The 12,649-nt window shown below is 40.0% G+C and overlaps 1 protein-coding gene across 1 annotated transcript; it reads left to right on the forward strand.

Moving 5' to 3' along the window:
- The first annotated feature begins 213 nt into the window (after nt 1-213).
- On the forward strand, nt 214-7,499 carry psmd14 (proteasome 26S subunit, non-ATPase 14). Its single transcript, XM_079496641.1, has 11 exons — nt 214-352; nt 749-804; nt 989-1,060; nt 2,044-2,163; nt 2,591-2,661; nt 3,360-3,510; nt 5,368-5,475; nt 5,755-5,829; nt 5,917-6,042; nt 6,803-6,865; nt 7,334-7,499. The coding sequence occupies exons 2-11, from the start codon at nt 757-759 to the stop codon at nt 7,430-7,432; spliced, it is 933 nt and encodes a 310-aa protein (XP_079352767.1). The 5' UTR covers nt 214-352; nt 749-756; the 3' UTR covers nt 7,433-7,499.
- Nucleotides 7,500-12,649: the final 5,150 nt, after the last annotated feature.

Genomic DNA, 12,649 nt, shown 5'->3' on the forward strand with positions numbered 1-12,649 from the left:
ATTCGACAGCTGATAAGGTTTCCATAATACATATTCTCCAAAATCAGTATGCTACAATTAGTTTTGCGATAGATATATGGCTTGTACACGGACATGAATTGGATAAATAAATATACGGTAGTCAAATAACATGATCACAACGAACCCCATTTTGTACTGCGTTTACTAGTTAAATTGAATGACTGCAGCGCCCCCTGGCGCCAAATAGTTTGAACGCAATCGACTGGCGTCATCTGTGCGACGGAAGTCGTTTTCACCACAATGAGAGAATTCTGGCTGATTCATTGTAGCCTGTAGTTTGACTGCACGCAAGAAACAGACTACTCTGAAAATTGGACACATTTGAGAACAGGTAACTGGAATTAAAACTATGAATACCTAGCGAAATGTATAATCTATACGTTAAATATCGTAGAAGAGCGTAGTTTTTTTGTTGTTAGTTAATGTCGATCTTGTTTTGTTATGCTATGCGCCTGCTAACAACTCAAGTCACCGTAACTTGTTAAACTACAACTATGTAACTAACTAACTATAGCAATTTCCATGCTTATTTTCTAGGCTGATATAATACAATCTATACTATAGCTATGCTCAATAGATGTCCGCTATTATTAGGTTGTTTATTCCCTGCATGATCTGAATGTGAATGACGGGTTGACGTTTGGTTTTGCTAATCCAGCATTGTTTTTGCTGATCGATGTTTTTAACTAACTGAATTGTTTGGTTTTTTAAAATCCTTTTCCATCAGATTTCAACATGGACCGGCTGCTGAGACTCGGAGGTGGGATGCCAGGCCTTGGTCAGGTAAGTTTGAAACTTTGAACTTTAACAGCTCTGTTCATGGGTTCGTTTACAATAACGGTTTACAAACTCACCACAGTACACAGTCTCAATGTGAGTTTGTAGATTAATTGCTATTGAATAGCCACTGTTATCAAATTACCTGGCTGGCATGTGAATGAACAGCCATTTGGTATTTGTTTTCAAGGGCCCTCCCACAGATGCCCCTGCTGTAGACACAGCAGAACAGGTGTACATCTCATCGTTGGCACTGCTCAAGGTAAGGATGCACCTCAACAAAGGTTAAAATGATTACACTTGTTGTAGCTGCAAGCAACTCTAAATTCTATTTTTTAGTTCTTGAATCTAGAGTTCCAACACCAATGATGAATTGAACAAGGTGGACCCTCTTGTAAACAAGTGTAATGCTTAATTGGGTTGTCCACTCACAGTTAACAGTCTTTGTATTGAGTTTGTGCTTGAAATGTACTGTAATTCTGCAAACTGTTAATAAATATTTCAATCAATCAAACCATTGACGGCTTTTGATTGATTGATCATTTTATTAGACAATAAGATGCAAACAGTACGGGTACAGTCCAAGCACAACATTGGTCCAAAATGATGGCACCGAAGAAAGACCTTGTGGTCAGGTCCCATGCATTCAAGCTCACACGTCCAAACAGAAAAGTCCTGATCGTATTAAACAACGTTAAACTCACCAACATTGCAGCTGTACGAAAAGCTTGAAAAAAATCCACCGAAGAGGTGTGTCAATCAATCCCTGCAGGTGATAATTGTTCTAAAGTGTTCGAGTTTGGAAGCTCTCTTTGGAAATCCTTCAACAGCCCTTCATCCACTGCCACCTATCGGAATTGCACATAGTGCAAGAGGCAGCCGGACGTTGCGTTATTGGACATTTCTGTTTGGATATGTGGGCTGTCAATGGTTGGTGTTGCAACTCTAGATTCAAGAAATTGAAAATAGAATTTAGAGTTGCTTGAGGCGATTGCATTTGTTGTTGAAGTTAGATTAACCATACGAACCCTAGTATTCTTATTCTGGGGAAAACATTTGCAGAAAATAGTACAGCTACATGCAATGCATTATGACATATAGATCATCGGTTCTTTTCGTGAGGTGTCAACATGGGAAATACTAGTGGGCCCTACTATAGAGCCCTAATGGGACTTTGTTCAACTAAGTACATGGAGTTTAAGTAATATGAAGTCTGTGACATATCTGTATGCTTTGCTGTGCTAGATGCTGAAGCACGGCCGTGCTGGAGTGCCAATGGAGGTCATGGGTTTAATGCTGGGAGAATTTGTTGATGACTACACCGTGCGAGTGATTGACGTGTTTGCCATGCCCCAGTCAGGAACTGTATGAGTCTTTATAATATCAAGATAATTTAACTCTGTTTATTAAGTTTGCCATGAAACTATCCTGACCTGCTAGTCCTGTTCATATTCATACATAGAATTATACAGTTGCTACTTGTACATGTCTGTTGTATGCATTGTTTTAACAAGCCGTACATTTGGGCTTATTCTAGGGCTTATATTTTATTTGCTGATTAACAATTTAGTTGTTATTGGCATTGATTTTGGAACATATAGATAAAAAAAAATACATTGTTTTTCTTTTAGGCTTCATAAACAAACAAACAAACACAAAATCACAATTGTGATTGAGTGTAGATCTGCTATTTCCACTATTTTTGAAAACCTATGGACATTTTCGCATGGAAACAATTCTGCAAAATAACTTGTATTATCTCATGTCATAATTGTGGTTCTCTACCCTATAGGGTGTCAGTGTTGAGGCTGTGGACCCTGTGTTCCAGGCCAAGATGTTGGATATGCTGAAGCAGACTGGCAGGTGAAAATTATGCACATTTTGGAGAATTCATTTCTTGAACTGAAATTGACCATGTTGACAAATGAAGCACTGTTCCTTGAGTATTAGACTAGCCTGGTTTAATTTTCTTATTCTTGTCAACATAGCTTTAAAAAAATCCAAGACCCGAAAAAATAAATTCACTTAAGTTACTTAAGTTTACAACTGACATGCAGTAAAGGCCGGGATCGGCCTTTACTGATAAAGATCTTAGGTGATAATATTTAAACATAAAGCAAGGAAATAAATATAAATAAATGTTCTGATGGATAAATGCAAAAGATTTAATCATTATATATCGGGTTGTATTGGGGGTACGTCCCTGCGACATACTAGCGTCATCCAGGGGGGTGTACTTGTACTGTACATCAAGCTGCCTCACGCTACAGAAACAGGAGATACTAGGCTCCTGCCCTATGGGCCTCATGGCTCGGCAAGGCTTACTTGCGTATAGATCGTCACTGTCGGGCAGTGTTTTTAAAGCCGCGTTACACACAGCATTTCCTGCCGTATCGATATGGTAACCTCTGTATTGATATGACTATCGGCAAGGAGTTTGACACGATTATTTTTGTATCGATTCATTGAACACCTGAAATCCTCCATCAATACAAAATACAAAATAATAATTTCTCTGTTCCGTAAACATGTCTTGATAGTCATCTCTCATGTCTCAACAGGCCAGAGATGGTTGTGGGTTGGTACCACAGTCACCCTGGCTTCGGTTGTTGGCTGTCTGGGGTGGACATCAACACACAGCAGAGCTTTGAGGCTTTGTCAGAACGAGCTGTGGCCGTGGTGGTTGATCCTATTCAGAGTGTCAAAGGAAAGGTATGGATGATACAGTGAAGAAGCCTTTTCACTGAATACCACCTCACAGTCTGAACTCATCCCATAGCAGGGCTCCAGACTAACCTTTTTCACCACAATCCTGGACTGTCCCAAAATAAAAATGTAACTATCCCAAAGTGAATATATGCTGTCCCCAAACATATATTTTTCAAATATTATAATTTTTATTTAATATTTTTTTCATGTTGAGAATCTATTTTTGTATCGTGCTTTTTGGCTATTAAAAATCCTGCCACCAGTGAGTGGGTTAGTAGGTTTAACATGATCTTAGCTTAATATGATCACAATCAATAACGTTACTACTCTATGGAGCACAGTGCTACGTTTTGGTGAAGGGAGATGCGAGGTTGATTCATGTAAAGGAGACACAAGGTTTGAAATCTCCACTAGAACTTGTAGATTGGATTCTCAAAGAGAGAGAGAGTGTAGTGTGCCTACTCAAAGCGAGGAGCCTTTCAGTCCCCAGCTGGCTTCTATTTCCACTCAGCTGGACCTTGTAACACAATGTCATGTGGCACACCCAGAGTGTCACTCACTCAGAGTAACAGAGCTACAGTAATGTTGAACCAACCTAAAAAAACAAATTTCTTTTGGTTTATGATTCCAGAATGAGTCATTGAGGAGAAAATTATGCATTGGTAGTCAATCAAGTGGATGTAGGGATTGCATGGCCAGAATTTAAGTGCAGCTGGAGTTGGTCATGAGTCATGACTCATGACTATAATTTGTGGTTGAGTTTAAAGAAGAGCGTATGTCCACATTGTCCAACTCTATCGGATGTTTTCAAAGGACGTACAAGTTGCTTACTCTGCCACAAATAAATAAAACTATGCACACAAGGGCATCCAACTATCCATGCTTTGCTGGCATTGCAAACCAAGCACAGGAAGAAAATCTATGACAGTGTAGCCAGCAGACTTCTACCCAGACATAACCTCACGTCACCAGGCTTTTGCGCAGCGGTTTTCATTCCATATGACCTAACGTGATCTGGTCTTGACCATGCATAGTCTAGATTCCACAAATGATTTCCGGTTATGTATCCGGTTGGCACCACTTTGTTTTCGTTCCCCCAAATAAATGCAGAATCAGCTAATCTAGTCTTGGCAGTCGTTTGAATAAGATCGGAAATTGGGGGGAAAAAATAACGATATATTTTTTTTCTGCCCGTCTGGTGTCATTTCCAGTCTATAGTAGACCGGATCAGAAAATGGCAAAATGTGTTTATTTCAGTCTAACCCAGACAGGACATACTGTACCTCATGACCCCTCTGGGTCTGTCTTGTGTTTCTACCCCAACCAGATGTCATGCCTGGTCTATCTTTCCACACACTGAACAGGCAGAGGCTGTCAGTCATTCTGTTGTACTTGGCTTAGAATGGGAGACTAGAATGTTGCCCTATTACAGGGACATAAATAGGAAAATGCAGTTTGGGGGAAGTTCAGTGAGACTGTTGGATTGCAAGGTTAGTTCAGTAAGAATAATCTTTAGACTATTTTAGACCACCTCCAATACAGAAGAGCATTGGACCTCAGCTTCACTAACCATTGGATGATGATGGTGCAGGATAAATGACAGGCACCCAACGTTTATGTTGGACAGATTTCAGGAGGGGAAACTTCAATAAAAATGTTACTTTAACAAAACAAAACACAAAATTCATAGAAGCAATCCAAAAGGATGGCATGTGCCTAAACATATTCAACCTGTGCTATAAAACTAGCTTGTGAAAACTCACATGTGCCCTCCCCCCATAGAAAATGTATGGCATCAGTTGTCGTTTACATGTTGCATCATATAACATCTGTATTACATCTCACTCTGTACTCTCTCAGGTTGTAATTGATGCCTTCCGACTGATCAATGCCAATATGATGGTGTTGGGACATGAACCAAGACAAACCACATCAAACCTGGGTCATCTGAACAAGCCCTCTATCCAGGTAATGGACAGTAGATGGCAGCATCCACAAAATGCTGGAAAAAGGGAGTATTGCTGCTCATTAGAGCAATGCGCCAATGGGTCTGTTTAAGCAGGAGGTCTCTGTCTCTACAAAATAATCATGATTTTTATGAATTCTCAACCGATTTTCAAGCAGTTTGGCTTGTTACAAATGTTATGATATGGGATGTTTCTCGATAGATGGTAACTGAAACAAAAGCGTTTGTCTGGTACACATTTGTGGTGCTTTATATGTTTAGTTTTCTCTTTGTTTTTCCAGGCTCTGATCCATGGACTGAACAGACACTACTACTCCATCACTATCAATTATAGGAAAAATGAGCTGGAGCAAAAGGTTTGAATGACACATCTCCTTGGCAACACTTTCACCCAGGGTTTTGATTTAGACACACAAAACATAAGTGTATCCCTGTTGTTTTAGATGCTGTTGAACTTGCATAAGAAGAGCTGGATGGAAGGCCTGACCCTCACTGACTACAGTGAACACTGCAAGCACAATGAGACCATTGTCAAGGAGATGCTGGAGCTGGCGAAGAACTACAATAAGGTAGGGCTGGGGATATGACTTCAAATCAAAATATCGATTATGTTGTGCCCACTGGCCTAGTAGGCCAGGAGCATGCCACGTATAGGCTCTGGCCTGACAGCACGTCGCATGTTCGAGTCCCGTTCATGACGACCTTTGCTGCATGTCTCCCCCCCGTCTCTCTCTTCCTCTTTCCTGTCATTATTCACTTGTATCTATCAATAAAGGCAGACAAGCCAAAAACAAATCTTTAAAAAAAAATTAAAAAATCTCGATTATTTCAAACTTTGCCCTCAATTACGATTAACACAATGAGTGCCGGGATTTCTTTCAAAATAGGAGCTCGGGTTGCTGGGCAGATAAGGCAGCTTTTACTCTGAAAGCCCCCACCCCCCTTCCGTTCCACGTACAAAAACCGGGAGGCATAATGTTGGTTGCTTACCTCGTGATGATAACGATAAAGTCTTTCTAGAAGCATTCTAAACGAGAGGCATGTTGAAGACAGAAGTATGCCTATCTGGTCAAAACCATGGAGAGCTCCCTAGATTAGAGATACGAGCCATAATTTCTGAGCCGTAAACAAGATGCATGGCATCTGTGAGCTTGTACAGTACATTGGCTACTTTCACATGGCACCATTGTACAATGAGTATAATACAAGGCATAAGTGGTTAATCAAACTAATATGTTGTGCATCACATTGTCTTGTAGAAAACTCTATTACCTGTGACGATGTCTCCAAAGGAAACTATTAATGAAATGTTTTTGTTTTCCAACCCAGGCTGTTGAGGAAGAGGACAAGATGACCCCAGAGCAGTTGGCCATCAAAAATGTTGGAAAACAGGTAATGGGTGTGAAATTTCAACTTTCAAATCCCTACAATTGTATCCCTGGTTGTTTAACCCATTCTGGGCGGGAACCCCTTTTGGTGTTTTAAGCATTATGTAATGCTTTAGCTATTGAGATTTACAAGCTCATAGCTCGAGCTTGTAGGTCTGCTATTTTTTTGAAAAATGGTGAAAATGTGGCGCAAATCGTTGAATATATATTCTTTCAGAGCGAGCATTTTTAACTCAAATCTTTGTTTCTGGTGGGTCCCTTGAACAACATATTTTTCAGATTTTCATATAATTTTTGGGGTCCTTGACATGGAATTGTTTGAGAACCACTGACATAGAAACAGAGGTTTTTCATAAAACTGTCAGGGTTTAGAAGGCATTTGTAGAATCTTGTGTCAGGTCTAAATGGGTCAACTTGTTTACAACCAAGGATGTTGATAATGGAATACCTTATATTTCTGTAATTTTTACAGGATCCTAAGAGGCACTTGGAAGAGCACGTAGATGTTCTGATGACCTCCAATATTGTTCAGTGCCTAGCTGCCATGCTGGATACAGTAGTCTTTCAGTAAAGCCTTCTATGTATAACTGTTAATATTGCAATTGTTTTCTTTTATATAAAATAAATTGTTACGTGTATGACTCTTGTCTTGTGATTCGTGTACACATTTTCCACAATTATGCTACTGTATGTACTTTTGTTATCAGTATTGGCCTCATCAATCTTGGAGATTACAAACTCAATATCCTATTTAAACTACCATTTATGACCTCTAGGTGGAGCCACAGATGGGCAGGGATGAAGTAGAATACTTTTGTATGACCTTATACTGTATGCGGCCACTAAAGAGAATAGGATTGTTATTTGATAATCAAAATTCAGTGTACTCACTGTCCATAAGTCTAATATTTGGACAATGTGTACAATTTTAAGAGGGAATTTATTTTTCTGCATAATACAAAGCATATTAGTTATCTGCAGTCTGTCTAAGACTTAATTCATACAGTCTCTAAAATTGAACATGATAATCAAATAGAATCCTGCCTGTCCTCTGAATAGAAACTGTCAGTGCAAACTACAGTACATGCGTCACACTGATATGAACTCATTTCAGAGGAGGAAGTGAAAGGGGCTGAGTCTGAAATTATACAATTATTACACTAAATAAAGGGGCTGATTGTGCATTAATGAAAAAATAAAAGCAGCACAAAAAGTTATGAAATTTGTGTTTGCTAGATTCTTTCTGTTGTAGCAATGCTTCTTGCCAATAACATATACCGTTGGAAAGCCTGTTAATGTCCTGATTGTGCATTAATGAAAAAATAAAAGCAGCACAAAAAGTTAGGAAATTTGTGTTGGCTAGATTCTTTCTGTTGTAGCAATGCTTCTTGCCAATAACTTATACCGTTGGAAAGCCTGTTAATGTCCCTGCATTGTAGGGAAATATACCACCAAACAAAAAAATCTGAATTCTTGTGCTAATGTGTGTTGGTGTTGTTTTATAACAAAACCTTGTAAACATAAGTCTTTATTTTCTCTCATATTGAATAATGTAACAAACAGCTATTTGACATGAGTCATATCTTGAATTGCAAATAACCAATTTTCTGTACAATTTCATCAGTGTCTCAATTCATTCACAATACACATCTGCTATGGCTTGAAGAGTGACACCTTAATAATCTACAGTCTTGACATTTAGTTTGGACAATATATGGATAGAAGAGGTCACAGTCATCCCAGACTCGCAGTCAAGTCAACATTTGTGCTGCATCAGTTGAATGATCTAATCCAACTGCAATGTTCCATTCTCATTAGGGGAGTTGTGTTCTCAGAGCTGAACCTGGGCCTAACAGACCGTTCTGCTCTAGCCTGTTACGATGTGCTGAGAAAAGGTCTCCATAATGGCTTTACAGGATTTCAGCCAGAGATGCTGCTAGCTGCAATAACTCATATGACAAAATAACACATGCACCATATGGTCTGTATCCACCCTGTCTGTGCAATATATACTAAGTAGACAGACTGTTATGACAGACATGGCAACCTTCCAGAACATGGCTCGTAAGGGTCTCTAAGGTTATTACATAATGTTTTATTCTGGACCAGAATCTTTGCAGCTCACCCAACAGAGGAAATGTGTTTTATTTTTTTCTTCTTTTTTCACCCTCTCCTTTAAGTATATTATTATAATGATTGTGAAAGCTTAGGGCTGTAAAATGAACCCCATTCCGTGTGGCCGACTGGGAAATGAATGTCACCTCTCCTTTCGGTAAATCCATAACACAAATTTCTGAGAAATAGGCCTACAGTCTGCAGTTCTGGAAATCATTTAGTAAAAAAGTGATATGGCTAGTAGTATGAATCTGATATTTAATTGAATGCAGTCTGAGTTTTTTTTAAAAATACGTTTAACATAATGTTTGCACATAATGCGGAACGGAACAACTTCTGAATGCTTTAAAACGTGTACAAACATGTGATCAAGATGAAAATCTTGCAAGTCGAGGTAGGTGCTGGCCATTGAGGTATCGGTTAAATATTTCATGACTTTACAATTACACGCATGTGAGTGTATGTGTGCACGCACATTGTCCTGTACAGTACAATTGTGGGTAATCTACTGAAGTGCCAGACATTTTTATACAGTCCAGTTGTGACCTTTGCGGACCTGGTCTGTCCTGGTGGAAATGTCAGGCGATGTCTCATGGAGATTACAGACTTGAAAGTTCTCTGTGTGATTGTATGCACATGTGTGAGTGTGCATATCCAGCACAGTAGGGGTATGCTATTGTGGAGAGCGAAACAATGTTATCACCTTTGGGATATGATAAGAAACTTTCCCTCAAAACATTTCGACGCACCAAGCGAGTCAGAACCTGTTGTCTCTTACTGTCATGTGTTTAGTCTGTAGTCTCTGTCTGACTCTCTAGTTCTCTTTGAAGATGGGGATAGATTGAGATTCTAGACAGTGCTTGTTCAATCATCTTGGATGAATGTCCATTAATACACTGGAGTTTTGCTTGGGCTTTGTAAGTTATTGCATTATCGCATAATTTCCTCTTATTGAAGTTTATCTTCCTGCAAGACTCCAGCTGGCGGTGTACCATGCCAGGCCCTTTGTTCATCTGCTGGGTACCTCTCAAGAACATGCAGATACTGTGCACACAATTTTGGAGAAAGACAAATCTGACATCTTAAATACATGATCAGAAACACTGTTCGTGATTAGCTATTATAGTGCTTGAACATCACATTATTAATTTAGTCTTCTGATGGGGTACCCAGTGACGTCCATCATACTGTAGACCCTGTGCGATTTGCTTGATATTTGTTTATTTTCTGGCCTTCTCATGTGGCCTTGTACAGGAGTGTACAAGCTCTTTAACCCATTTAGGCCTGGCGTCAAAATAAAAAAAACATTTGCTCTGAAAGAATATATATTCAAAGATTTTTACGATTTTTCAAAAATAGCAGACCTACAAGCTCGTTTGGTGTGGTGAAAGAGGGCATATTACTCCCATAGAAGTTAGAACCACAACTAAGTGCACAACCACAGCCGTGGGGCTCCACACACGCACGTGCGCACACACGCACGCACGCACGCACACACGCATGCACACACACACACACACACACACACACACACACACACACATACACACACACACACACACACACACAACTCTGCTTAATTTTCTAAAATTACAGCCATGACAGGAAGAATAGGCATACTACACTACACACAGTAGTAACGGCACATTTGTTTTGCGTTGTGAAATTAAATGAAATCAATTAAAATTATATTGCACCAAATCGCAACAAAAGTTATCTCATGACACTACAGTACACTACATCAGGTCATGACCAAACTCTTTTATTTACAAAGACCCAATAATTCCCCCATGAGGTTTCCTCCCCTTTAACGGGAAGAAACCTCAAACAGAACCTGGTTCTAAGGCGGCTATCTGCCCTGCCATGAAGCTGAAACAATCTCGAGTAATTATTACAAATGATCCATGCACATGGCATGCACTGTTTGTGTTAAACTTTAACATACTTTTTATTTCGTGTCTGGGCAGTTTGTGGTTGTCTGTATTTCTATCCTTTCATAAAGAAATGTCTAAAGTGAGACAAGAAAGTTAGTTCATTTTGTTGAGTTACTCTGATGCAAAAGGTCAGATGATGACCCTTGGTAAAGTGCAGTGTACTAGGGTATGTAGGATGAGAAAGAAACCATAGACTTCATCAAATAATGCATAGTCGGTATTCAGAGACTATATTATTCTGCAAGTTCAAGTTGAGTACTTGAAACTTTGTATTGGGACATAATGTTCCTTTACTGATGGTGCACAATGATGACCCCATAGATGAGTCTCTCAGTGATGTCACATCATGGGTACAGCTGCTTTCTCAGCTCTTTCACCACTCAAGTGCGTGCGTGCGTGCGTGCGTGCGTGCGTGCGTGCGTGCGTGGTGGTGGTCATGGTGTGTTTTACACATCTGGAGGAGGATCTCCATAACCTACAGTATACTCATCCACAGACCCAGATCTGCTTTCACAGATTCTCCCTTGTGCACAGTGTTCCAGGCAGTACACTCTCACACAGACAGTAAAATATGTTGATGTAACTCCGAAAGCGTAAAAAAAAGACTACTAGTTGTCAAACTTTTACAGTTTCAGAGTGAAATAACATTTTAATCCACATGCTAACCGTACTTACGGTTCAAATTTGTAGACTTCCAGAGCTCTAACACCCTGGATTTTACTGTGCACTCCAGTTACACAGTTTGTTACACCTCTCTCCTCACTGGCCATTAAATACATCCATGCTAGGTTAACGTGGACCTCTTAGGCATTTTATGTGTAATGCAATCTTCCAGACAGCTGCCTTGTATCAGGCTGAGCGCCTGAGCCTCCCTCTGTGTGCCTTTGTCCACTCTGACAGACTAACACACACGCACACACGCACGCACGCACGCACGCGAGCACACGCGCACGCACGCGAGCACACGCGCATGTGCACACTTGTTCTGTAAAAAAGACAGTCTGGAGGTCTAGGTCACTATTAAATAGCTGAAAGCTGAGAAAAATAAAGGACACTCAGAGACATTGTGGTCAGACAAACCAGCGTACGGCAGTGAGAGTATTACAGAGAGGTCAAATCCTCACTCTCAACACATCCATTCAGGCCAAGTGATAAACACTTCTCATCTCTCAAGTCATGTTCTCAGCCAGAGCAGAGCAGAAGGTGTGGTAATAACTGCAGCATTTCTTGGAATGACCAGTAATGTATACAAGAAGTGGGAGAAATGCACCATGTCCCACACTGAAAATAGCAGATCTACAAGGACGCGACGCATGTGTGATTCAAAGATATGTGGATGGAACATGGCATGTGTTTGCTTTGAGCTCTGAATCCAGAGCCAGACAGTGGTCTAACATCCTGGTTAGAAGTATCAACAAGCATCTCGCAGGTCCAGCCGACATCTGAGCATCTGATGCTCCATAAAAAGAACACAGTGACTATCTGGATGCAGTGATGGTAAGGCATTGCCATGAGATTCCGTGGGCTTAGCACACATACTTATGACCACAATTAACCTTGCAAGAATTCACTCGTACTGTGCTATTCCTTATATGGCAAATCGCCTAGGTGCAATATATCCAACATGGTCAATATTAAGAAACTACTACTAAAAGGAAATATTTGGTGTGGGGGAGCATAAATATTGATTCTTTCTTTCTTCCTGTGCCTAATATTACAGTAAAAGAGCTACTATAAAA

Source organism: Electrona antarctica (genome assembly GCF_951216825.1).
Source record: "Electrona antarctica genome assembly, chromosome: 3".
Lineage (NCBI taxonomy): Eukaryota > Metazoa > Chordata > Actinopteri > Myctophiformes > Myctophidae > Electrona > Electrona antarctica.

Coding starts and splice junctions, on each gene's coding strand:
- psmd14 (XM_079496641.1), top strand. CDS start 757: ATGGACCGGCTGCTGAGACTCGGAGGTGGGATGCCAGGCCTTGGTCAG. Junction 3,511..5,367: donor TTCAGAGTGTCAAAGGAAAG/GTATGGATGATA, acceptor GTACTCTCTCAG/GTTGTAATTGATGCCTTCCG. Junction 5,830..5,916: donor AAAATGAGCTGGAGCAAAAG/GTTTGAATGACA, acceptor CTGTTGTTTTAG/ATGCTGTTGAACTTGCATAA.